The sequence below is a fragment of the Scomber scombrus genome, chromosome 14 (genome assembly GCF_963691925.1).
Source record: "Scomber scombrus chromosome 14, fScoSco1.1, whole genome shotgun sequence".
In the NCBI taxonomy this organism is placed as follows: domain Eukaryota; kingdom Metazoa; phylum Chordata; class Actinopteri; order Scombriformes; family Scombridae; genus Scomber; species Scomber scombrus.
In genome coordinates, this window is record NC_084983.1 from 10,733,928 (window position 1) to 10,759,783 (window position 25,856).

Below are 25,856 nucleotides of genomic sequence, written 5' to 3' on the forward strand. Positions count from 1 at the left end.
TCATGACTCTGGGGATAGCTGTATTTAAAAATCAGAAAAAGTCAAAATCAAAAAAGTCTTTGACAAACAGGAAGCCAGTGTAAAGATCTGAGAACTGGAGTGATGAGATCCACTTTCTTGGTCTTTTTGAGGACTCGATCAGCATCGCTCTGAAACAGCTGCAGCTGTCTTGAGATTGTTTATTTATAAGAGAGACCTGTAAACACACCATTACAGTGGTCGAGTTGACTAATGTGGCTATTGAAATTCAGGTCTGGGTCCATGACTACACCAAGATTTGGCTTGGTTTGTCCTCTTTAATGAGACAAATTGAAGCTGAGTGCTAACTTTGAATCATTCTTCCTTAACTTCAAAACCAATTATTTCAGTTTTATCTTTGTTTAATTGATGGAAATTCTGTTACATCCAATCATTGATTTGTTCAGTCCATTGAGTCAGTGCTTGTATGAGATTATAGTCCCCTGGTGATGTGGTTATGTACATTTGTGTGTCGTCTACATAATCATTAGACTTTGTTGTTTTCCATAATGGGAGCTTGTAGATGTTAAACAGAAGAAGCCCCAGAATGGAGCTTTGGGAAACTCTGCAGATCATTTTTGTCCACTCAGATCTATAACTACCTGTAGACACAAAGTAGTCCCTGTCCCTTTAAATAGGATACAAACCAGTTCAGGCCTGTCTCCACACAGTGTTCCTATCAGTCGAATAATATGTTTTGGTCTAATGCAGTACTGAGATCCAATAATACTAAGTGGATGACACTGAAGACCTTAACCATAGCAGTCTGAGTGCTGCGGTGTGGTTGATGTCCTGACTGTAACAGTTACTGTAAGTGCCAAGAAGTTGATCAGCTGTCAAAAAAATGCTTTTTAAATATGTATTTTACTTAAGGATAGGAGGTTAAATATGGCCCTAGAATTGTTCATCAGTGATGTGCAAAAGTGACTGCACTTCTCAGAGCCTGTGAGAAGAAACCTCAGAGGAGATTTGTTGATAATTTGTACAAGATCGAGTTTTTGTGGTTGATAGGATCAAATTGTATCATGTATGTTTGAATTGATTTTAAGTGGACATCAGGACAACACAAGCTTAAACACATTAGTCATTAAGAGGGACTAATTAGTATTTGAAATTGTGTACATTGATAGAAATTTTGTTTTGTTTTGCTAAATGTATAAAGTAATTAGATGATGATATTGGGTTTTTGTACACCTGTGCTCATGCCCAGTCCAGAGCAGCGCACATTTGGAGACCCCCGCCCCCTCCCAACCCTTATGAGAAAGGACTTGAAACAGATGTGAAGACTGTGAAGACTGCCCTCTAGTGGGTAAAGCATTGAATTGCATAATGTGGATGTCTGCTGGCCATTTGATTTGGCACAGAGGCTAACTGGAAAACTGCAGGAGGCTGTCATTACTGCAGAAACATTCAGAACTGCTGAATTGAAATAAAATGTACTTTCTTCACATTACAAATACACCAATTACAAAGAAATTACTGAATTATTTTACTTAAGTATGTGTATACAACTGTTGGTAGTACCATGAATAACGCATTCTTGTGATTTTCTACATAATTCATCCACTTGATTTCTGTTCTCCCACAAATTGTTAGAAAAAGAAGCAACACATTTTGACATAAGCAATCATTTATTACCAGTAATTCACCATACCATAACCAGATTTGTGTAAACATATTAGAAAAGACATATTTAAGTGTGATGTAAACATAATGTCAAAAGCATAATAATACATCAATATTCTCAGTGCTTTGGGAATGTGGTTTTCCCAAATCATGGCCTTCACATTTCAATAATTATGAGGCACATATTTATGTTAAATACTTTCACATACAGTCAACACTTACAATATGAACTCTGAAGATCAAGTTCATTACTTCATCAGATGCACACTGTAAACTCTTATTGATGGAGTACTGTTGAAGGCGAGTGTCATTAAGCGCAGCATATAAAAATACAGCGGTGGAGTTCAAGCTAAGTGAAACGTCTAAATGATCTGAAGCTTGTGAGTTTCTGAAAGTCCACAGCTGACCTTGTGTTCATGGAATAATTTGGACAGGCCCTCCATGTAAAGTTTATGATAGTGGTCGACCTCCTCCTCAGTTGGTGTGACACGTTTTGGCACCGAGATGGGACTTCCCACTGCAAGAAGCACAGTGTTAGAGTAAAGTGGGGTTCAGTACATTAAGTTAGTAATATTAACTATCTCCAGGATCATGAAATACTCACCAACAGTGGTGACTGGAAACCTGTAGGGCAGCCATCCGAAGCGCTCACCAACAAATAGACATGGGGCGAAACCCATTATCTTTTTGAACAGGTCCTGTAATCTCCGACCTAGGCTGCCATCTGAGAAAACGACCTGCCGAAAGAGTTCATTCTCCCCAAATAAGTAAACAGGCACCAGGTCAGCCCTGAGGAAAGTCAGCAGAGGATATGTCACTGTGGCCAGTTGTTGTCAGTTGGCTGCATGTGAGTATAACATTGATTATGGTTATTTTTCTGTGTTCTCACCCAAACTCAAGAGCCATCCGGACAAATCCCTTTCTTTGCTTCATGACCACTGTGTTGACTCCAGGAGAGGATGCCAGAGACTCTGCAGCGCCCCCAATCACAATCACCACTGCATTTCCTTTACCACTTTTTGAAAGGAGGTGGGTGAGGCTTGGTTTGCTGACTGGATAAAGACCTAGTCATATAGAAAAAAATAAGAGAATAATAAATAATTGGTTTGGTGATTCTGTTTAAAGACAAGCAGAACAAAATAACTTCTTCAATGACTGATCTATGTGCAATCGAACAAACTAAAAGTCAAATTTCACTTTAATTATTAACCTCATATAAACTGCTTATCAGACCATGAAACAGAACCGTTCAGCTCTTTTGCTGAGCTTGTTTTAAATACCTGCAGCCATTATGTAGTCCCTGAAGAGTGGTATCTTGAAGAGTCCTGCCAATACCGCCAGGCAGGAACGCATCCCAGGAAATGCCTCCGCAAAGCCACAGCTCTCTGTGGAGAAGCAGGCAAAGCCTCCAGCACACATGATACCGTGCGGGTGACAGCCTAAGATGTAGTTTTTGTTTGGATTCAGCTCGGCCGTCTTCACCAACTGAGCAAGAAAATGAACACGAGGGGATTAACAGAGTTGATCAATCAATCTCTGCTCTTCACATTAAAATAACCAAGTTTCACTGTATGTAATTTGAATAAGCGATCACAGAAGAGTCACACCAGATGAGTACCACAGGCATACGAGTGAAAGAAGTATTTAGATCCTTTTGTTGAGAAAAATTCCCAGTGCAACTATGTCAGAATACTTAATTACAAGTAAAAAGTCCTTCAAAAAAAACCCTACTTAAGTAAAAGCAGTAAAATGTAGTAAAAGTAGGTTTAGTCCCTCTGACTGATATATTATTAATATGACATTATTAGATTATTAATACTGAAGCATCAGCAGCATGTTACTGTTGTAGCTGCTGGAGGTGGAGCTAGTTTCAACTACTTTATCTACACTTAGCTAGTTTAGTGCAGTGTTTCCCAACCTAGGGGTCGGGCCCCTCCGATGGCTCACCAGATATATGTGAGGGGTCATGAAATGATTAATGGGTTAGGAAAGTAGAAAAAACACAAAGTTTTGATACAGAAATTTGTTTTCAGGTTTTTTAGGACATCTTCTCTAGTCTTTGATTTTTGGTGAATTATTATATGACATTATTAGATTATTAATACTGAAGCATCAGCAGCATGTTACTGTTGTAGCTGCTGGAGGTGGAGCTAGTTTACACTACTTTATCTACACTTAGCTAGTTTAGTGCAGTGTTTCCCAACCTAGGGGTCGGGCCCCTCCGATGGCTCACCAGATATATGTGAGGGGTCATGAAATGATTAATGGGTTAGCAAAGTAGAAAAAACACAAAGTTTTGATACAGAAATTTGTTTTCAGGTTTTTTAGGACATCTTCTCTAGTCTTTGATTTTTGGTGAATTATTATATGACATTATTAGATTATTAATACTGAAGCATCAGCAGCATGTTACTTTTGTAGCTGCTGGAGGTGGAGCTAGTTTACACTACTTTATCTACACTTAGCTAGTTTAGTGCAGTGTTTCCCAACCTAGGGGTCGGGCCCCTCCGATGGGTCACCAGATAAATGTGAGGGGTCATGAAATGATTAATGGGAGTAGAAAGAAGAAAAAAAACACAAAGGTCTGATACAGAAATTTGTTTTCAGGTTATTTTGGACATCTTCTTTAGTCTTTGATTTTTGGTGGATTTTTGGGTCATTTGAACACTTATTAAAATGAAACCATGTGAGAAGTTTAGAGGGAGAAAGCACTGTTTGGTGGAGCTGCTAACAACTCATAGACATCTGAAATGTGACCCCGACAACACACTGCTTGTGTCCAAAATTAAATGATTTTTTAACATTTTTTTCATTTTTTCACCAATGCACATTTCATTTTTTCATGACAATTGAAGAGTCATTCTGTGCACGCACCATTTTCCTTCTGTACTGAGAGAGTTAGGATATAGCTTACTTTTGTTTCAAAATAGTTTTCCAGTCACTTTGAATCAATATCAGAACCATTTGTTCCAAGTTAAGTGAATACAATTAGATAATAAGAAGAACACCAGAACTGAGGCAAGTATTAGAAGATGCATGGTGAATCTTACCTTGATTGGAAAATAGTCTCTCAAGTGTTCCCATACCTTCCACTTCCTTAAAAATAGTGTTCTCCTGCCTCCTGATGGATACATTATAAATCTTAGAGACACTATGTGTGGGTGTGCCCCAATTTCACACTACATACTAATTGTATAAATTATATAATACACACTAGAGCTTGGTATTGGTACTTAATACTTTAAGGTTTAAGGTCAAACAATACCTGCATTTGATCTTTTTTCTACACAGGTTTGTTTGGTTCTGCTCTCAGCCCATCCCCACAAGTGTTCTTTGATTTAATGCATCTTATGATTGGCCCACTACCGCAGTAGCTACAACCCATACAAATCCATCTGTGGTGATAATACTTCATTGTAACAAACAACTGAATGCTTCCATTCACATGATGAGTATTGAGTGAAGTAGAGAAAAAATGTATTGAATGAAGTACTCTATTGGTACCAGTATCATTTTAAGGGTACTGGAATTGATACTAATATTGTAATTTTAAAAAGGTACCCAGCCCTCGTATACACTTATTGTCTTAGTGTACAGTTTTTGCAGTTGATATACAAAATATTCAACATAGCTGTTTTAGATGATCAAACTGTGACTTCACAAATAGAAAGTAAAATGTGTTTCCAGTTTGTTTTTATATTTTCCAGCTGTGAGTAGCTCCACTGTTTCCTTTCCAATGCATTATGGGACAGCAGTGTGCACTCTCAGAAATCTAGTGTTTCAGTCTGTACACTGCATGTTGTTTTGACAGTCATGAATACTTGAATGATGCAGTTTCCTTTACCTTTTTCAGGGGTTTGCCAGTCCTTCATTAGCCATATGAAGTATAGAGTGGGGAGCGACCACAGTGAGGTAAACATGAGATACACCATCAAGATGATACAAGACACCCCTGAATGTGTATCATGTTGGATGATATGAGAGACCATATGTTAAGGGTACAAAATATGTCTTAAGTTAGCTCAGGTGCACATGTTAATACAGCATGGTTAAACAGATGTAGCAAAAAGCTTATGAATAAATAGGTGTGCTAATGTACTGTAGCAAAATGTATTATTAATATTATACAAGTTCAAGCAGAGTAAATGTAGTGGGACCTTACCTAAAAGGAGAAAGGTCAGTACCCATTGCAGAACACTCAACACCTCTAAAATCTCCTTCCACTTAGTTTTTTCTGTAGTCATTCCTGCTACCTGCAGAAAATACCATTAATGTTCGCAATCAATAGCATTTAAAACTATGCTTTCATCCAATAAAGGTCACAGGTGTAGAAATGCTATACTGCACATATGAAAAATGATAAAAGTTGCTTTATCTGAGATTATGATTCAATTTTCTATCAATGTCTTCATCAGTAATCGGCTCTTCAGCTTGTGCTCTTAATCTCCCTTCAGGGAAGACGTAGACTTAAAAACTTTCAAGGGTTCCAGCAGCCTGATCAAATGACTTACTTATGAACAAGCTCACAGGCAAACCTAGACAGAAGGAGTTTTAATTTGCTCACAAATAAAACTTTTATCAGTCAAGCTGGAAGGACCACAAAACACCTCAGGCTTCAAAATCATTACAGGAATATAAAACACATTTTATGACCAGGCTGCTAAACATAAAACATAACACTTTACCTTATTAAAGTTTATTCCAGAGTTAATTTTGAATGGACTTGGCTTCACCAGTGCAAGAAAAGCTCAGCATGTAGTATGAACTTTGACCAGACCACGTAAAGCCACTGATAACAAATCCACTCCCCCAATACTTTGACACATAAGCAGGCAGTGTCAGAGACCAATGCGACAAAGTGTTAGAATCAAATTCTTTGTGCACTGGATCTTCAGAGTGTCTTCAGGAGGACATGCCATTGGATCCGTGTTCATGTCTCATTTGTTTTTGATCACTCTAGTGGCCCACGTGTCAATCTGTTCGGCTGTTATTATTCAACTTCATGGGAGCTCAAACCTCATTCAGCTGTAGTGCTCTTGTTTTCCTCTGATATTGTAAAATGCAAAACATAGTTCCCCTTGTATCTCCCTGCTTTTCTCATTAGTTATGTTAGCTGTGCTGATATAATACACAATCTAGTTTTACCAGAAAAACTTTAACAGAAGTGTTGTCTTTAAACTGAAATATTTTCTACCCATCAATTCAATCCTATCAACTCTAGTCGTTGTCTTTATGTTTCGCTACTGTTACTGTTACTCATAGTTTCCTGCAGACGTTTCACAATACAAGCCTGTCATAAATTCAAGGGATCCTGCTTCCTGAACCAATGAAGGCTTTTAATGTGCAACAAAGTGAAGAAATGGAGGAAGTGATGAGCAGCAGCAGTATAACAGCATGATAAATTGGATCAGATCACAAAACGGGAAGGCTTAACAATACTGTATGTTCAGATGGATCAAGGCTGTTCTTTGGCTCCATTTGAGAAATAAATAATTGAAATACTGTTAATAAGCTCCCAAGTCTTTTCAGTGTCACACACAGTTAGTTTTGGACCATGTCTTGCATTCATTAATCAGTAAGACTGTATGTCACAGACCAGACATTTGCAATAATGTTGTTATAATGCTGCAACACCTCTCATTTCAGTAACCCCTGGTCAGCACCACGGACAGCTCCTCTGATCCCCAAATCATATAGAGAGTGCAAGTCCTGCCCCTCCTCCAGGTCAGCTCCTCTTACACTGACTCAAATTTTTTTAAATATGGTTTCTCTTTCAACTGTTATTGGATCACTTTGTATGATAAGTGAAATGGGGGGAGTGTAGGGTTAGGGTTAGGGTTAGAGTTAGGGGGGTTCTGTCCTGAATTGTCGTCCAGAGTTTGACACCGGAAGGCTGTTTTCACATTCATCTGCTGAAGGAGAAAGGTTTTTCTGTGCTGATTGAATATCCGAGTTTAAGGCTTGCATCCATTACTATGACTTTTGACTTCACAACTAGTTTGGAGCCAATCCTGGCTCAGTCTTCAATTCACACAAGTGGAAGGCGTGTCCAGGCTTTTGACTGGTACTGTAGGCATGTCAAAGCCTCATGGGAGATATATTTGTTGAATGCAATCAAAATAATGGAAGTTTTAAGAGTCGAGGTGCTGCATCTGATAGAGATTTACAAAATAATCACAAATACGTCACATGTCTGAATTCAGTTGCAGCTCTAAATTACTCAACGTCTGGACAAAGGTGAATCACTGATTTGATTCATGGACTTTGGCTTCAGCTTTGTCCAGATGTTTTTACAACCAGATTATTGAGATGGAGCCTCTGTAATATACTTTGACCTCTGCACAGTGCTTTACACCTGTGCTAGTGACAGTCCAAAGACTGCACTGATACACATGATTAGAGGAATGTGTTTCTCAAGAGGGGGCAATGCCTAAACTCTCTACCTGGTAGTTAAACCTCCCACATTTCACTACTCGGCTGTCCTCACCTATATAATCTCCCGATTTTAGGGGGCGTGTCAGCCTTACACAGGCCATGTGTTGGCTAGTTGGTCATGTGACACCCCGCCCTCCCTCCACCCACCCTGCCTCCCAAAACACCCACATTTGTATGTTCAAGAACCGACACATCGCGTTAATATCTGTGCTTTTTTTTTTTTTTTTTCTCCTGCCTGAGCTGCAAGCATGTTTCTTTGGCGGAGGTCGAGTCGGAGGCTTTTCTGAAAGGATGGCGACGTACCTGAGTGTTTGTTTTTCAGAGAAACATTTTAATAACGTCGCATTGAATTGCATCATGGTTTTCAATCAGCTCTCAACACCGGCCAGGCTACACACCGAGCCTCGGTAGTACAGTGCGCTGTTTATCATAAAAATGGAAGACCTTTCACGTCAAGAAAAGGCGTCAGTCCGGTCATATGCGTCTGAATAACTGATTTTTGATTTCCACGTCAATTGACACATCTGGGAAGGGTTTTCTTTTCCTTCCCTCCCGTCTACCAAGACAGCTGTCTCAGAGCCTGTTGGAAGAAACCTCAGATGAGATTTGTTGATAATTTGTACAAGATCGAGTTTTTGTGGTTGATAGGGTCAAATTGTATCATGTATGTTTGAATTGATTTTAAGTGGACATCAGGACAACACAAGTTTAAACACATTAGTCATTAAGAGGGACTAATTAGTATTTGACATTTTGTACATTGATAGAAATTTTGTTTTATTTTGCTAAATGTATAAAGTAATTAGATGATGATATTGGGTTTTTGTACACCTGTGCTCATGCCGAGTCCAGAGCAGCGCACATTTGGAGACCCCCCCCCTCCCAACCCTTATGATAAAGGATTTGAAACAGATGTGAAGACTGTGAAGACTGCCCTCTAGTGGGTAAAGCATTGAATTGCATAATGTGGACGTCTGCTGGCCATTTGATTTGGCACCGAGGCTAACTGGAAAACTGCAGGAGGCTGTCATTACTGCAGAAACATTCAGAACTGCTGAATTGAAATAAAATGTACTTTCTTCACATTACAAATACACCAATTACAAAGAAATTACTGAATTATTTTACTTAAGTATGTGTATACAACCGTTGGTAGTACCATGAATAACGCATTCTTGTGATTTTCTACATAATTCATCCACTTGATTTCTGTTCTCCCACAAATTGTTAGAAAAAGAAGCAACACATTTTGACATAAGCAATCATTTATTACCAGTAATTCACCATACCATAACCAGATTTGTGTAAACATATTAGAAAAGACATATTTAAGTGTGATGTAAAGATAATGTCAAAAGCATAATAATACATCAATATTCTCAGTGCTTTGGGAATGTGGTTTTCCCAAATCATGGCCTTCACATTTCAATAATTATGAGGCACATATTTATGTTAAATACTTTCACATACAGTCAACACTTACAATATGAACTCTGAAGATCAAGTTCATTACTTCATCAGATGCACACTGTAAACTCTTATTGATGGAGTACTGTTGAAGGCGAGTGTCATTAAGCGCAGCATATAAAAATACAGCGGTGGAGTTCAAGCTAAGTAAAACGTCTAAATGATCTGAAGCTTGCGACTTTCTGAAAGTCCACAGCTGACCTTGTGTTCATGGAATAATTTGGACAGGCCCTCCATGTAAAGTTTATGATAGTGGTCGACCTCCTCCTCAGTTGGTGTGACACGTTTTGGCACCGAGATGGGACTTCCCACTGCAAGAAGCGCAGTGTTAGAGTAAAGTGGGGTTCAGTACATTAAGTTAGGAATATTAACTATCTCCAGGATCATGAAATACTCACCAACAGTGGTGACTGGAAACCTGTAGGGCAGCCATCCGAAGCGCTCACCAACAAATAGACATGGGGCGAAACCCATTATCTTTTTGAACAGGTCCTGTAATCTCCGACCTAGGCTGCCATCTGAGAAAACGACCTGCCGAAAGAGTTCATTCTCCCCAAATAAGTAAACAGGCACCAGGTCAGCCCTGAGGAAAGTCAGCAGAGGATATGTCACTGTGGCCAGTTGTTGTCAGTTGGCTGCATGTGAGTATAACATTGATTATGGTTATTTTTCTGTGTTCTCACCCAAACTCAAGAGCCATCCGGACAAATCCCTTTCTTTGCTTCATGACCACTGTGTTGACTCCAGGAGAGGATGCCAGAGACTCTGCAGCGCCCCCAATCACAATCACCACTGCATTTCCTTTACCACTTTTTGAAAGGAGGTGGGTGAGGCTTGGTTTGCTGACTGGATAAAGACCTAGTCATATAGAAAAAAATAAGAGAATAATAAATAATTGGTTTGGTGATTCTGTTTAAAGACAAACAGAACAAAATAACTTGTTCAATGACTGATCTATGTGCAATCGAACAAACTAAAAGTCAATTTTCACTTTAATTATTAACCTCATATAAACTGCTTATCAGACCATGAAACAGAACCGTTCAGCTCTTTTGCTGAGCTTGTTTTAAATACCTGCAGCCATTATGTAGTCCCTGAAGAGTGGTATCTTGAAGAGTCCTGCCAATACCGCCATGCAGGAACGCATCCCAGGAAATGCCTCCGCAAAGCCACAGCTCTCTGTGGAGAAGCAGGCAAAGCCTCCAGCACACATGATACCGTGCGGGTGACAGCCTAAGATGTAGTTTTTGTTTGGATTCAGCTCGGCCGTCTTCACCAACTGAGCAAGAAAATGAACACGAGGGGATTAACAGAGTTGATCAATCAATCTCTGCTCTTCACATTAAAAGAACCAAGTTTCACTGTATGTAATTTGAATAAGATATCACAGAAGAGTCACACCAGATGAGTACCACAGGCATACGAGTGAAAGAAGTATTTAGATCCTTTTGTTGAGGAAAAAGTACCAGTGCAACTATGTCAGAATACTTAATTACAAGTAAAAAGTCCTTCAAAAAAAACCTACTTAAGTAAAAGCAGTAAAATGTAGTAAAAGTAGGTTTAGTCCCTCTGACTGATATATTATTAATATGACATTATTAGATTATTAATACTGAAGCATCAGCAGCATGTTACTGTTGTAGCTGCTGGAGGTGGAGCTAGTTTCAACTACTTTATCTACACTTAGCTAGGTTAGTGCAGTGCTAACCAACCTAGGGGTCGGGCCCCTCCGATGGCTCACCAGATAAATGTGAGGGGTCATGAAATGATTAATGGGAGAAGAAAGAAGAAAAAAAAACAGTTCTGTTTTCAGGTTATTTTGAACATCTTCTCTAGTCTTTGATTTTTGGTGGATTTTTGGGTAATTTGAACATTTATTAAAATGAAACCATGTGAGAAGTTTAGAGGGAAAAATCACTATTTGGTGGAGCTGCTAACAACTCATAGACATCTGAAATGTGACCCCAACAACACACTGCTTGTGTCCAAAATTAAATGATTTTCTAACATAGTTTCACCAATGCACATTTCATTTTTTCATGAAATTTGAAGAGTCATTCTGTGCACGCACCATTTTCCTTCTGTACTGAGAGAGTTAGGATAAAGCTTACTTTTGTTTCAAAATAGTTTTCCAGTCACTTTGAATCAATATCAGAACCATTTGTTCCAAGTTAAGTGAATACAATTAGATGACAAGAAGAACACCAGAACTGAGGCAAGTATTAGAAGATGCATGGTGAATCTTACCTTGATTGGAAAATAGTCTCTCAAGTGTTCCCATGCCTTCCACTTCCTTAAAAATAGTGTTCTCCTGCCTCCTGATGGATACATTATAAATCTTAGAGACACTATGTGTGGGTGTGCCCCAATTTCACACTACATACTAATTGTATAAATTATATAATACACACTAGAGCTTGGTATTGGTACTCAATACTTTAAGGTTTAAGGTCAAACAATACCTGCATTTGATCTTTTTTCTACACAGGTTTGTTTGGTTCTGCTCTCAGCCCATCCCCACAAGTTTTCTTTGACTTAATGCATCTTATGATTGGCCCACTACCGCAGTAGCTACAACCCATACAAATCCATCTGTGGTGATAATACTTCATTGTAACAAACAACTGAATGCTTCCATTCACATGATGAGTATTGAGTGAAGTAGAGAAAAAATGTATTGAATGAAGTACTCTATTGGTACCAGTATCATTTTAAGGGTACTGGAATTGATACTAATATTGTAATTTTAAAAAGGTACCCAGCCCTCGTATACACTTATTGTCTTAGTGTACAGTATTTGCAGTTGATATACAAAATATTCAACATAGCTGTTTTAGATGATCAAACTGTGACTTCACAAATAGAAAGTAAAATGAGTTTACAGTTTGTTTTTATATTTTCCAGCTGTAGGTAGCTCCACTGTTTCCTTTCCAATGCATTATGGGACAGCAGTGTGCACTCTCAGAAATCTAGTGTTTCAGTCTGTACACTGCATGTTGTGTTGACAGTCATGAATACTTGAATGATGCAGTTTCCTTTACCTCTTTCAGGGGTTTTCCAGTCCTTCATCAGCCATATGAAGTATAGAGTGGGGAGCGACCACAGTGAGGTAAACATGAGATACACCATCAAGATGATACAAGACACCCCTGAATGTGTATCATGTTGGATGATATGAGAGACCATATGTTAAGGGTACAAAATATGTCTTAAGTTAGCTCAGGTGCACATGTTAATACAGCATGGTTAAACAGATGTAGCAAAAAGCTTATGAATAAATAGGTGTGCTAATGTACTGTAGCAAAATGTATTATTAATATTATAAGTTCAAGCAGAGTAAATGTAGTGGGACCTTACCTAAAAGGAGAAAGGTCAGTACACATTGCAGAACACTCAACACCTCTAAAATCTCCTTCCACTTAGTTTTTTCTGTAGTCATTCCTGCTACCTGCAGAAAATACCATTAATGTTCGCAATCAATAGCATTTAAAAATATGCTTTCATCCAATAAAGGTCACAAGTGTAGAAATGGTATACTGCAAATCTGAAAAATGATAAAAGTTGCTTTTATCTGAGATTATGATTAAATTTCCGATCAATGTCTTCATCAGTAATCAGGCTCTTCAGCTTGTGCTCTTAATCTCCCTTCAGGGAAGACATAGACTTAAAAACTTTCAAGGGTTCCAGCAGCCTGATCAAATGACTTACTTATGAACAAGCTCACAGGCAAACCTAGACAGAAGGAGTTTTAATTTGCTCACAAATAAAACTTTTATCAGTCAAGCTGGAAGGACCACAAAACACCTCAGGCTTCAAAATCATTACAGGAATATAAAACACATTTTATGACCAGGCTGCTAAACATAAAACATAACACTTTACCTTATTAAAGTTTATTCCAGAGTTAATTTTGAATGGATGCAGATTCACCAGTCCAAGAAAAGCTCAGCATGTAGTATGAACTTTGACCAGACCACGTAAAGCCACTGATAACAAATCCACTCCCCCAATACTTTGACACATAAGCAGGCAGTGTCAAGACCAATGCGACAAAGTGTTAGAATCAAATTCTTTGTGCACTGGATCTTCAGAGTGTCTTCAGGGGGACGTGCCATTGGATCCGTGTTCTTGTCTCATTTGTTTTTGATCACTCTAGTGGCCAACGTGTCAATCTGTTCGGCTGTTATTATTCAACTTCATGGGAGCTCAAACCTCATTCAGCTGTAGTGCTCTTGTTTTCCTCTGATATTGTAAAAAGCAAAACATAGTTCCCCTTGTATCTCCCTGCTTTTCTCATTAGTTATTTTAGCTGTGCTGATATAATACACAATCTAGTTTTACCAGAAAAACTTTAACAGAAGTGTTGTCTTTAAACTGAAATATTTTCTACCAATCGATTCAATCCTATCAACTCTAGTCATTGTCTTTATGTTTCGCTACTGTTACTGTTACTCATAGTTTCCTGCAGACGTTTCACAATACAAGCCTGTCATAAATTCAAGGGATTCTACTTCCTGAACCAATGAAGGCTTTTAATGTGCAACAAAGTGAAGAAATGGAGGAAGTGATGAGCAGCAGCAGTATATTATGTATGTTCAGATGGATCAAGGCTGTTCTTTGGCTCCATTTGAGAAATAAATAATTGAAATACTGTTAATGAGCTCCCAAGTCTTTTCAGTGTCACACACACTCAGTTTTGGACTATCTCTTGCATTCATTAATCAGTAAGACTGTATGTCACAGACCAGACATTTGCAATAATGTTGTTATAATGCTGCAACACCTCTCATTTCAGTAACCCCTGGTCAGCACCACGGACAGCTCCTCTGATCCCCAAATCATATAGAGAGTGCAAGTCCTGCCCCTCCTCCAGGTCAGCTCCTCTTACACTGACTCAATTTTTTTAAATATGGTTTCTCTTTCAATGGTTATTGCATCACTTTGTATGATAAGTGAAATGGGGGGAGTGTAGGGTTAGGGTTAGGGTTAGAGTTAGGGGGGTTCTGTCCTGAATTGTCGTCCAGAGTTTTCTGTGCTGATTGAATATCCGAGTTTAAGGCTTGCATCCATTACTATGACTTTTGACTTCACAACTAGTTTGGAGCCAATCCTGGTTCGTTCTTCAATTTACACAAGTGGAAGGCGTGTCCAGGCTTTTGACTGGTACTGTAGGCATGTCAAAGCCTCATGGGAGATATATTTGTGGAATGCAATCAAAATAATGGAAGTTTTAAGAGACTAGGCGCTGCATCTGATAGAGATTTACAAAATAATCACAAATACGTCACATGTCTGAATTCAGTTGCAGCTCTAAATTACTCAACGTCAGGACAAAGGTGAATCACTGATTTGATTCATGGACTTTGGCTTCAGCTTTGTCCAGATGTTTTTACGACCAGATTATTGAGATGGAGCCTCTGTAATATACTTTGACCTCTGCACAGTGCTTTACACCTGTGCTAGTGACAGTCGAAAGACTGCACTGATACACATGATTAGAGGAATGTGTTTCTCAAGAGGGGGCAATGCCTAAACTCTCTACCTGGTAGTTAAACCTCCCACATTTCACTACTCAGCTGTCCTCACCTACATAATCTCCCGCAGACTTTAGGGGGCGTGTCAGCCTTACACAGGCCATGTGTTGGCTAGTTGGTCATGTGACACCCCGCCCTCCCTCCACCCACCCTGTCTCCCAAAACAACCACATTTGTATGCTCAAGTATACCACAATTCCCCACCTGTAAGTCTATTATTGAAGAGAACATGCATTATGAAGATGGTGTTTTCATTCGTGTAGATTATTTTCACATCTTTCCCCTCACATCCAATTATATTTCCCCCCACTGGCTTTAATTGAATTGACTGCTCATGCAGATACAGTCCAAACAAAATGTCATACCAATATTCCTGTGACGGCTTAGCCTACTTTGTGTATGTGGTACTCAACACTGGGTTTATGGAGAGCTTATTTTATACTAATAGTATTTTATCCCCCATTGCATCACTGTTATTCACATATAATATCCCCATATATGAAAGTGTTTCTTTAGTTTTGTGTATCCTGGTATTCCTGTGAAATAAATATAGCCCACGTTTATCATAGTTGGAAAAATCGTCTCTATCGAAAATCCATCCGGACATGTAATGAGTCTGCCGCTGAATCTTCTGCTGCAGATAACAGCGTCTCCCAGTTGGACTCCAAGCCACCTCTGATGCTTTTCCCCCCCTGAAAACAACCAGTGGTCTGCTTTCAGGAAGTACTGTATGAATATTAATATGGATGCAAATACAGTGTGAGGATGCCCAGCGCTTGAACCGACACAGCGCGCTGATATCTGCGCATTTTTTGTTTTTTTTTGTTTTGACGTGTTTTTTTCCCCTCCTGCCTGAGCTGCAAGCATGTTTCTTTGGCGGAGGTCGAATCGGAGGCTTTTCTGAAAGGATGGCGACGTACCTGAGTGTTTGTTTGCAGAGAAACATTTTAATAACGTCGCATTGAATTGCATCATGGTTTTCAATCATCTCTCAACACTGGCCAGGCTACACACCGAGCCTCGGTAGTACAGTGCGCTGTTTATCATAAAAATGGAAGACCTTTCACGTCAAGAAAAGGCGTCAGTCCGGTCATATGCGTCTGAATAACTGATTTTTGATTTCCACGTCAATTGACACATCTGGGAAGGGTTTTCTTTTCCTTCCCTCCCGTCTACCAAGACAGCTGTGTCATCAACAACCGGCGTGGTTTTGTTGTTGTCTGATTTTTACGAGTCTGAGCAACTGGATATCGGCACAGTCTGCCTCTGCGCCAGCCATAGGCTACCCTGTTACTAAGGTAGGTATCACCTTCATTAATATTATGTTTTGCTCTTTAAATCACCGCATCAGTTGCTTACATCATAGCCTGTATAGCCAGCTGTCATCGTCAAAAATGCACTGTCTGCCTAATTAGCAGCAGAAAATGTGTGATGCTGTATTGCGGAGGAGACGTCGGGGCCTGATGGCATTTTTACAGCTAAATTTCAACAAATGCACGCTTGACAGTGAGCCGTTGTGTTTTCACAAGCCAAATTATTCAACCTTGAAACCTAGCAGCCCACGTCGGTTGAATGTAAGGCCTGTATTATTATTATTTTTAGCCCCCCAAACACAAAAGAGATGTAAAGAGACGGCGAGGGCTGACCATAACCCACAGCCCGCGTTTTAAGTTAAGTCGTGACAAGCCTTTATAAATATTTCACCCAAAAACAAGCCTCCATCAGCTGACTGGTGGTGCTGGAGCATGGAACGGTGTTATTGATCAGATACAGCAGTGACAGCGGCAGCAGTGTTTCTGCAAGGCCATGGTGGAAAACATCTGCATGTTTACGGTTGATAAGAGTATAGCAGGGTTGTGCTGTGTGTGTGTGTGTGTGTGTATGTGTGTGTGTGTGAATGGGCGGTAGTTACTCTGATTGTGAATATACGAGGTGGTGTGTGTGTGTGTGTGTGTGTGTGTGTTTGTGCGCAGCCAGGTGAGGATGTGTTGGCGCGTCTGGATGAGAAGAACCAGATCATTAGATTTAAAAAGAAAAAAAAGAAAAAACATCTGATGAACAAGACTCATTAACTGCCGCAGTATCCCACCTTAAATTCCCTTATAAGACGATCTAAAAGGGTCCAAAGGTTGTGAATCAAACGTGTAATTAAGGTTAGTCAACACTGTTGTTTTTTTTTCTTTTTTTCCGGGCGTGACAGTCACGCAAACCGAGCTTCATTCACACATACTGTGAGGTTTCTTCATCACCACCCCACTACAGGCTTAAAATATCCCAAAATGCAGCAGTTATTTGGCTGATAAACTGTAAATGTGTGTTGTAGTTATTTCATAGGCTTCTTGACTTGGCAGGAAATGTAATATCTACACTGAGTAGACATTTAACAATGACATGAATAGGCTGGCTGTCACAAAGCACATGGAATATTTGAACCTTAAGGGAATATCACAAAACTGCAATTCATACAGGAATATTACACACACTCCTGTTTTAATGTAGAAATATGATTATTTTCTTTTTTTGCACCAGCATGTTGGATACTTCATTATCTGCCTCAAATTGAATTGAAATATAAAATGAAATTAATTACCAGCCACTCTCACATGACCTTGGAGCTGCATATGTCAGTAAAATCTACATATCATTTACATGACTTTAAGTCTGTCGTAGGCAGATAAACAGGATGTGATATGTGACTGTTTCTCGTGCTGTTTGGTTAAGCTTTCCTTGGTACAGCAAGAGGAGTAGAGCAGGGATGGGTGAGAGCAGCTGTGAATGTGGGGTCATTGAGTGCAGGCTGTGAGCGCCACACACTGTGCAGTATGTCTTTTATGCAGGAGAAACCGGGGCTTGCACAACCCGTTGTTAGCTGTCATGCTCACCTGGTGATCCCAAATTGAGTCCAGAAATGTGATTAAATCAGAGAACAGCAACACAGACAGAGATAAATGCAAAAATGTTTCATTGGAAATCTCAGTCCTTGAGGATTTATTCTACTAAATCAAAATGTAGTGGTTTACTTTGTGAAGAGTTAATGGAATTGGGTATGGGTAGTTTTGATTAAACTGAAAAAAACCCTTTTAATGATGGAACAAGTATTCTGACTGCATTTGAGTTGTTTTTTTCCCATGAAGGGGATGATTCGGTTGCTCTGAGCAGCAGCTTCCATCATGTCTGATTCCAAGAAGGATGAGATATCCAGATTGGAAGATTGAAAACACACAAATAGACCGGATCCAGAGAGGGCGAAAGAAGGCTCACGAAGGACTACAAAGTAGAGGGACTGATGCGGAGGGAAGAAAGGGAGTGAGGGCCTGATGGATGTGAGACAGACGTGGCAGATGCTGACATTTTAAGCTCATTTCTCTAGTCGAGTGGATACCCCTGTCTGGCTGAGCAATAATGGATTTTTTTTTTTTTTCCTGTGGCTTTCCTGGAGCGCCCAAACACATTGTTTCCCAGGAATTTGAGCAGCAGCAAGTCAATAGGTTGGTAAAAGTAATATAAATGGCTAATACTGACCAGTCGTGCAGGTATTTCAAAATCAATACCACTGTGGTTATGTTTAACTAGCTTCAGTGTACATTGTTGTGTTTTTCATGGCAAAAGCAGGTGCTTCTCCCATCTGTGGTGTCACCATCTTGATTCTCTCAGCTCTGTCAGAGTGAGATGGCATCAGAAATGACAGAGGAAGAGCAGCATAAATGAAAGTGGACGATATTCGATATTCAGTTTTCATCCGTGCTGTGGAGAAAAATTCAGGATATCTGGTCTGAGATTCACTTTGTTTACTAGGAGTAGAAAATATGAGCATTTTGAGCCCAGTTTATGTTTGCCCCTAGTGGTTTCAGATTGAATCTAGCTACTGTTTGTTCTTCTACATGCATCACTACCTCTCTTATTCCTATACTTACTCACTGTGTACACAACACACTAGTGAAAGTGATTGAACAGCCTGCTCTCTTTTTATAGCTGACAGCATGACTGGTTTGTCTTTAAGAATATGCACTGTGACCAGTTTGTATCATTCCTGTACATGTGTGAAGAAGTTGGCTGGCATTTTGAAAATGGTTGTGTTATGGAGGCATCGGTTGACTGTTGCAAGTTAAAAAAATTTTACCTGTTGAAAAAGGAGTGGACATCCTCGAGGGGATAAAGTTAAATTTCCTAGTATGTATAAAAGTTTTTAGTCAGAGAGCTAGAGACACTTAAATCATGTTTTTATTTGTAGGAGCTGAGAAAATAAAATTCAAAATTATAAGGGTATCACAGTCAGTAACAATTTTTAAAGGGTTAATCCAGCTATTTTGCACTGCACTTTCACAACAGTGGGATACTTCGCCACAAGCACATTAAAAAGAATGGTCAAGATGGGATCAGGAGAGTCTGAGATAACCTGACTTGCAGTCCCCAGTAAGGCTGGATCCTACACTTCCCATAATGCAATGTGTTTGTGTCTATTAAACATTGTGGGTTATTTTCTCACTTGACAAACTTCTCAAAAATCTAACTGAATTGGTAAAAATTGGTGGACTTCCCTTTAAATCTTCTCACTGTCACTAATGTGGCTCATATAAACTTAATAAACTAAACTTTTGTTTTTACTTCAACTGATTGTCACCATAAATTCATCATGACATGCTGTTGACTGAGCTAGTATTCAGACCCACAGTTTCCATCGACTAAATTAAACCCTGCGTTTCTTGAGGATCAAATCAACTTTCTCACACACTTGAGTCAAGTTATAAATAGGTCTAAAGCTAAAGGTTCTCTCTGGTGGCTCCTTGATTAAAGGGCATGCCATTTAGCAGCGATGTCCTGGGTACAAATCCAGCCTTAGACGTTGTTGGATGTCATCCTCCTTTCTCTTCTGCCTGTCCTGGGCCTTTACTCATAGACTGTCCAATAAAGAGAAATGAATCCTATTAGACTTTTTCAGCGGTCTTTCCCGCTCTAAACTCCTTTTCTCTAAATAGATACCATAAAGTCGTACAGATTGCTCTCTCTCCTTTGGAAATGATGCTCTTTGTCTCATCTTTGATGCACTTGAGTGCTGGGGCTGAGGGAAGAAAATGATGGAAACCTTTAAATGGACAGACTTCCCCTGCATCCACTGGGGGAAGAGGAGGGGGAGGGATTATTTTGCTCGACAAATTACCATAAAACTCTTCTGTGCTTCATTTGGGAGCTCCCTTTGCGGCTGTGTTGCTGGATGTTGTTGGCTCTCTGGGTGCTCGGCACTTTAAAAGGTCATACATGCGTGTCCCTTGTCTGACTGGAGGATGTCTGTGGATGGATATGGCCAAATTAACGAGTGAAAATTTGAAATTAAATGCTTCCTTTTAAATGGTTCCTCTCTGGATTGTAAGCATTTTACAGCATCCAGTCTTCATTGCAGTGTGTAGTCAAGAGTAATGATGTGTGCTAATGATTTCCTTGAGGCATCTCATCTTTGTTCATTTCCCCTCTGTTTTCTTCTCATTAAACCTTTCAAAGTCATTTTCATGGTACCATGCAAAATAAATAAAGTTGGGAGCCAACAGTTACTTCTCTCTTGTTGGCATAGAAGAGCCAGTGTCAAGCCATGTTGATCACCACCTGTTTATCTGCATCTGTACAGTATCTTCCAAGTAGATAAACATGCAAGTATGTGGGACAGAAAACAAATGTATTTACAGTTGTTTGTGTGCCATTTATGAGTTTTTTCTTCAAGAAGCCTTTAGCGAAGTAATTTCAGTGTCATTATGTGAGCACAGTAATTCTCTGGAATTACAAGAATGGCACTTTGTAGCTCTATTTTGAATTATGCATGTTCAAGCAAGCGTAAATTAACCACACTGGCCCAGAATCTTTTGTTAAATTTCACCATTATAATTAATTTGCTACGTTGATGCTTAAGACCTTCAGAAGACCTTGAATATGTTAACTGAATCTGGCACTAACATGTTATTTGTGGCAGCTGTGTGTTAAAAACAGAAAACTATGTTTTACAGCACAAATCTCACAGTCCTAAAATGTCACTGTTGTGTGAATACATGGGACTAAAAATGATTTGAAGCATATTGGTCTTAGAAGTACCACAGTGGTAATTCATAGTCTGTGGCACTTCTTAAGGTCACAGTAAGCCAGCAAAAAATGCAGGATTCAGCAACAGTGTGTGAAAAAGACGTGATTGTACACAGCAACTTTTATGTGGAAGAAACAGAAGCGTGAATCTGAACACAGGATAATTTAAGTGTGTGTTGCAAATGTCAGAGCAATCTTCACTGATACTGGAAAGAATCCCAGCTTGCCTGAATAAGTGGCAGCAAGAGGAGCTCTGTTGTTACTCTGATTTAAGAAAAACTAAGATGTTGGAGGTTTAAATACCCCAAGACACTTCCACTTTTAGGAGGAGATTTTGGGGCGTCAAAGCTTCATATAGATCAAAAAGTGAATTTTAAGTGTTTGATCTATAGAGCAGCTATGATCTTTATTCTAGTCTTGTTATTGCATAGCCCTGTCAATACTTGGTAAATTAAATTGAAATGATTTGAAATAATTTACATTTTTTTGTATACAATCACTAATGATGCAGCAATGCTGTTTGGGAGCAATGTGCTGAGAACAAGCGGTTGGTGTATCAAAAACAAATTACATGCTTACAGCTGATACCGCAGAGGTGAAACCATAAACAGCCTGTACGAGTGTCACACTCTCATTTTCTGGATGGGAGCCACCTGGGCCAAAGCAAGTCACCCCACAAGCCACTCATAATCATCTTGTTAAAAGTCAGGGGTATTGTTCACATTTGCTATTTTCCCTCCACCCAATCACAAGACTACAATATATAAAAACACTGCCTGAATTCGACATCCTGCAGTGTGTAATCTGCTGTCACAATGTCATTTGCCACAGTTAGTACCTTTTCATTTCATCATTGTCAGTACAGTGAACAGCGGGAGCGACAGGAATAGGAATTGCTCAAGTGAGACCAGGAACTGAAAACCTGCCAATCACACCTGTAAAGCCAATGAAACCTGTACATTTTCCTCTTCACTTCTCTCGCTTCTCAGCTTGCAGTACAGACCCTCAAAATGCTCTCAGACATGCCTGACTTACTGATTTTCAACAAGTCTCTAAAGTGCCTGATGTGATAGTATTCACATATATTTAAAAAAAAAAAAACGATAGAGGGGGACAGTGTGTGTGCTCTACCATTACCTTTGTCAGGCAAAAGTTTTGTTTTCTCAAACTTGCCCTTAAAGGGGAATTTAACCCATAAAAGTCTGTTCATGTGTCTTCAATGTGTGAAAATTAAAAAAATCTGGAGGTGTGGAGTTAGAAAGAACCAGACCAGTGTAGCACACTCCTCATCTCTCCTCAAGGCTCAAGGCTACATTAGCAGTTACTAGCATAATACAAAATCTGTACAGTTGAGTAAATCAAGTCAAGTTGAATTATGGGTAATGTAGGCACAAGGTTTTGCTGCTTCGATTATGATCCTAACTGTCCGTCATTAGTCCAAAAAACGTTATACGATTGCAATGCTAAATCAGTGGAGTGCTTTTTTAACAAAATCTCCTCCACCGAGTTATCATCATGCTGGCAAACACAGTGGGGTGGAAATAACTGGGCCATAGGAGACATGATCTGTATGTAATGAGATGAATGAGTGGGAGAGCTGTGTGTGGGCATGTGTGTGCTTATCCTGTGCAACCTACGCTATGACTCGCTTATTGGGGGACTGTGAGCACAAGGAGTGGGATGATTCAAACATTGGAAGACCACTTGTGGCCTACCTGGTTTGCTAATCACACCAACACTTTCAATGAAACGATAGGTAGCTCAGAAAGTGCAGTGCAATAACATTCTTGGAAATTTACGCGACATATCATGGTACATCTGATCTTTCTTCTTGTTTGTTCTATAAATAATGTGTGAATTGATTTTTGAATAGAAGTTACCTGAGATCTGTTCATTTTGCTTTCTCCAGCTAAACTGATAAAGCTGAGGCTTTTCTAAGACAATTCATAGCAGTTTGTTTGCACTAGCTCGTAAAAGTTATGAGTCAAGCCCACTGCAGGCTGCTGTGAGGCAAATCATATGTCTAATTTACAGTGATGTTCAGCTGATCCTTGTTTTGCTTTGGGCTATTGGGCTTTGCTTAATTGTTGCTGAATAGTTTATGAGGTTTGTCATGTTGGGACAGGGACAGCCTAAAGTGCTGCAGGCTAGGATGTTTTTAGCTTTTTATAGGTGGATCAAGTAAACAAATCATCGCTCTGTATAATAAAAAATAAGGTCAACTTTGGTTCAAGCAGGAAGGGAGTTGGTTTGAGAGATCATCCATACAGCCCACAGCGTGTGTTTAGTCAGAACAGACAAAAAATGCTCTACTTCCATAAGAGATGAGAACATTAAAAGATTAAGGGTTAAACATGAACCCTAACAGTGCATCATAGTATCATCAGTTATATGCAAAATATAATAAAAAAAGACTTGAACAAACAAACAGGGAGGCATGCAGGCAATATTTCTGGGTAATCCACATCTAAAATACAGTAAGTCAGATCTTGGTTAGAGAGGGATGCTGGCTCAGTGAAGCGTGTGCAGCTGCAGAGTGGAGCTCTTCCCCTCGTGCACGAGCGCAAGCATGGAGGTTTTTTTTTTTTTTTTTCAATCCTCACTCTTTTTTCCTGCAGCCCTACCTCATAGTCTTGGTTGTAGCAACCAAATAGAAAGACACAAAATAGAGACTTTCTTTTTGTATAAATATATTATTTTTTTTATTTGATGGACAAACTCTTGCAGAATTTCCTTGCAGTGCTGGATGATGTGTCTGAAAGGAAGAGTATCTTGAGGGAACCCTGCAAAAAACATCTGAACACAGCAATTCTGCACTCTTCCGTCATACCACATCCAGTGACAACGCTCCTGCTACACATATTCTGAGCATCCAAGCACATGGCTTTCTTCCAATGTCATTGTTCAATTTTTGTTTCTTCCCCATGTCTTTCTCTCGACCTGTCTTTCACAATGTGGCGTTTCCACAGCATTTTAAACCACATATGTGTGTGTGATTGAAACAGTAAACAAGATAGACTGAATGAAAATGGATCCAGTGAGGTATAAGGTCTCATAAGCCAGTAAGTGTTCATGTATGCTAAGTGCAGTGGGTCACCTTGGTTACTGCAGATTCCAGCAGAAGATGATGAAGGCAAGGGCAAGCTGAGGTGGGAAATGGGGAAGCAGAGTGGCGGGTGGATTGGGAGGTCATTTATCGGCCGTCTCTTTAAAAAAAAAACAGAAACAGACTGAAAAGTGCTGTGTTATTTCATTATTTTTTAATTCACTGTGGTTGCAGCTCTTTCTACTGCAATTTGAACTATTCATAATCCACATATTGTTCATATGTTGCTTAAAACTACCCAAAAGATGAATTTGTTGGCAGAATACGTGTATATTCAAAGCAAACATCGAGCAGGTTTGTTGTGGTCCAAGCCTGAGTCGTTGTAGCGCAGGGAAAGGAGAAACAGGGAAAGCTTTTTTGTAGGATATTTTTGGTTGCAGTCCATGAAAGATTTAGTGGTCACTCAGTTTGTACAACGCTGAGGAGGGGAATCCAAAGTGTGTGAAGCGTCCTGTGCATCTGTATTTACCTGTATTGGGGTTTTTGGCCTAAGTATGTTTAGTTGGTTTTTTGTGTGTTATTTAGTCAAAAAACAAACATGACAGCAAATGCCATCATACTTTGATTTATTCAATGTGACAATTGATATAAAACATTGAGGTTTGTCTTTTTATTTCATGCCCAAAACCACCAGAAAGAGGTCAAGAGAAAAATCCAGCAAAATTCCTCTACGCCTCTCATGTGCCTTCCATCCCTGGCCCGGACTGATACATCAGCCTCTACATCTTCCTCCTCCTCATCCTCCTCCTCCTGTCCATTCTCATCAGCCACAGGCATTTCACTGCACAATGCAATATTGTAGAGCATTCAGCACACAACAGCGGTACAGGAAGAGAAGTTCAGGCGTGCTTTAACAGCAAAGAGCCCTGTATAACCCAAAGGTGAAAATGGTGGCTTCTGGTTTAGTAATGCACAATAAGGGATTTATTTGAATAATCTCCTTACCACAGACACACTTCAAAATACATATTTAATTAGGCTCAATGTGCAGAAAAAAAATCTGCTCTCAGGTTGTTTTTTTTCTCCATATTTTGAATTAATACAGGGCCATTGAGTCTGGTTAATAGACCAGAATATCCAGCATATCAATCATTTTTAGCAGATTTTAGCCTTAGGAAAGTAAAGGAGCGTCCTAGAGGTGGTGACGGCAATGAAAACCAAACTTGGAAATGATAAAAACTCTGAAGGGAAATGAGGACCCCTGTAGTAACAGTTACAAACAGAAGGCACGTCAAACTACCAGTAGCAACTGTCGAGTACACTGCAGTGTGAGAGGAATCAGATGGGCAGGTTTCACCTCAACTAACTGTTTTGTTGTTAGGGAAGGTTAGAGTGCTTCCATTTGTAGAAGCCCACAAAAAGCAGTATATGTTTCTTGATAGATTTTCTAGCCTGCGAGTCAGCCTTGCAAAAAAAGGATAAGGCTGGAGATTTTCTATGTTGTTCTTACTGTCAACTAATCTTACGTGCAGAGCCAAACCAACAATGAACTCATTCTGCTTACAAGAATTCTGTGTTTATCCAAAGTCTAATGTATCATATTCCTCAGTGCTGTAGACCTCTGCTGTTGTCCAAAAACTACTAAAAACATGTCTGTGAGCCTT

General features: G+C 39.5%; 2 protein-coding genes across 2 annotated transcripts; both read right to left on the minus strand.

The window, feature by feature from the left end:
- Positions 1 to 1,637: 1,637 nt before the first annotated feature.
- Positions 1,638 to 6,344, minus strand: LOC133993667 (diacylglycerol O-acyltransferase 2-like). Its single transcript, XM_062432670.1, has 8 exons — positions 6,330 to 6,344; positions 5,807 to 5,897; positions 5,489 to 5,596; positions 4,695 to 4,765; positions 2,925 to 3,129; positions 2,534 to 2,708; positions 2,249 to 2,433; positions 1,638 to 2,161 (listed from the first exon to the last, which is right to left on the minus strand). Exons 2-8 carry the CDS (start codon positions 5,886 to 5,888, stop codon positions 2,007 to 2,009), a joined length of 981 nt encoding a protein of 326 aa, XP_062288654.1. The 5' UTR covers positions 5,889 to 5,897; positions 6,330 to 6,344; the 3' UTR covers positions 1,638 to 2,006.
- A 3,263-nt stretch (positions 6,345 to 9,607) lies between these two features.
- LOC133994157 (diacylglycerol O-acyltransferase 2-like) lies at positions 9,608 to 13,442 on the minus strand. The gene is made up of 8 exons (XM_062433373.1): positions 13,429 to 13,442; positions 12,904 to 12,994; positions 12,588 to 12,695; positions 11,794 to 11,864; positions 10,621 to 10,825; positions 10,230 to 10,404; positions 9,945 to 10,129; positions 9,608 to 9,857 (listed from the first exon to the last, which is right to left on the minus strand). The coding sequence occupies exons 2-8, from the start codon at positions 12,983 to 12,985 to the stop codon at positions 9,703 to 9,705; spliced, it is 981 nt and encodes a 326-aa protein (XP_062289357.1). The 5' UTR covers positions 12,986 to 12,994; positions 13,429 to 13,442; the 3' UTR covers positions 9,608 to 9,702.
- Positions 13,443 to 25,856: the final 12,414 nt, after the last annotated feature.

Bases quoted from the DNA above. Each gene is read 5' to 3' on its own strand.
- LOC133993667 (XM_062432670.1), bottom strand. From the start codon at position 5,888: ATGACTACAGAAAAAACTAAGTGGAAGGAGATTTTAGAGGTGTTGAGT. The intron at 2,709-2,924 runs GTATTTAAAACA...CTATATGACTAG, and splicing joins GGACTACATAATGGCTGCAG to GTCTTTATCCAGTCAGCAAA. The intron at 2,162-2,248 runs GTGAGTATTTCA...TGCTTCTTGCAG, and splicing joins GTTTCCAGTCACCACTGTTG to TGGGAAGTCCCATCTCGGTG.
- LOC133994157 (XM_062433373.1), bottom strand. From the start codon at position 12,985: ATGACTACAGAAAAAACTAAGTGGAAGGAGATTTTAGAGGTGTTGAGT. The intron at 10,405-10,620 runs GTATTTAAAACA...CTATATGACTAG, and splicing joins GGACTACATAATGGCTGCAG to GTCTTTATCCAGTCAGCAAA. The intron at 9,858-9,944 runs GTGAGTATTTCA...CGCTTCTTGCAG, and splicing joins GTTTCCAGTCACCACTGTTG to TGGGAAGTCCCATCTCGGTG.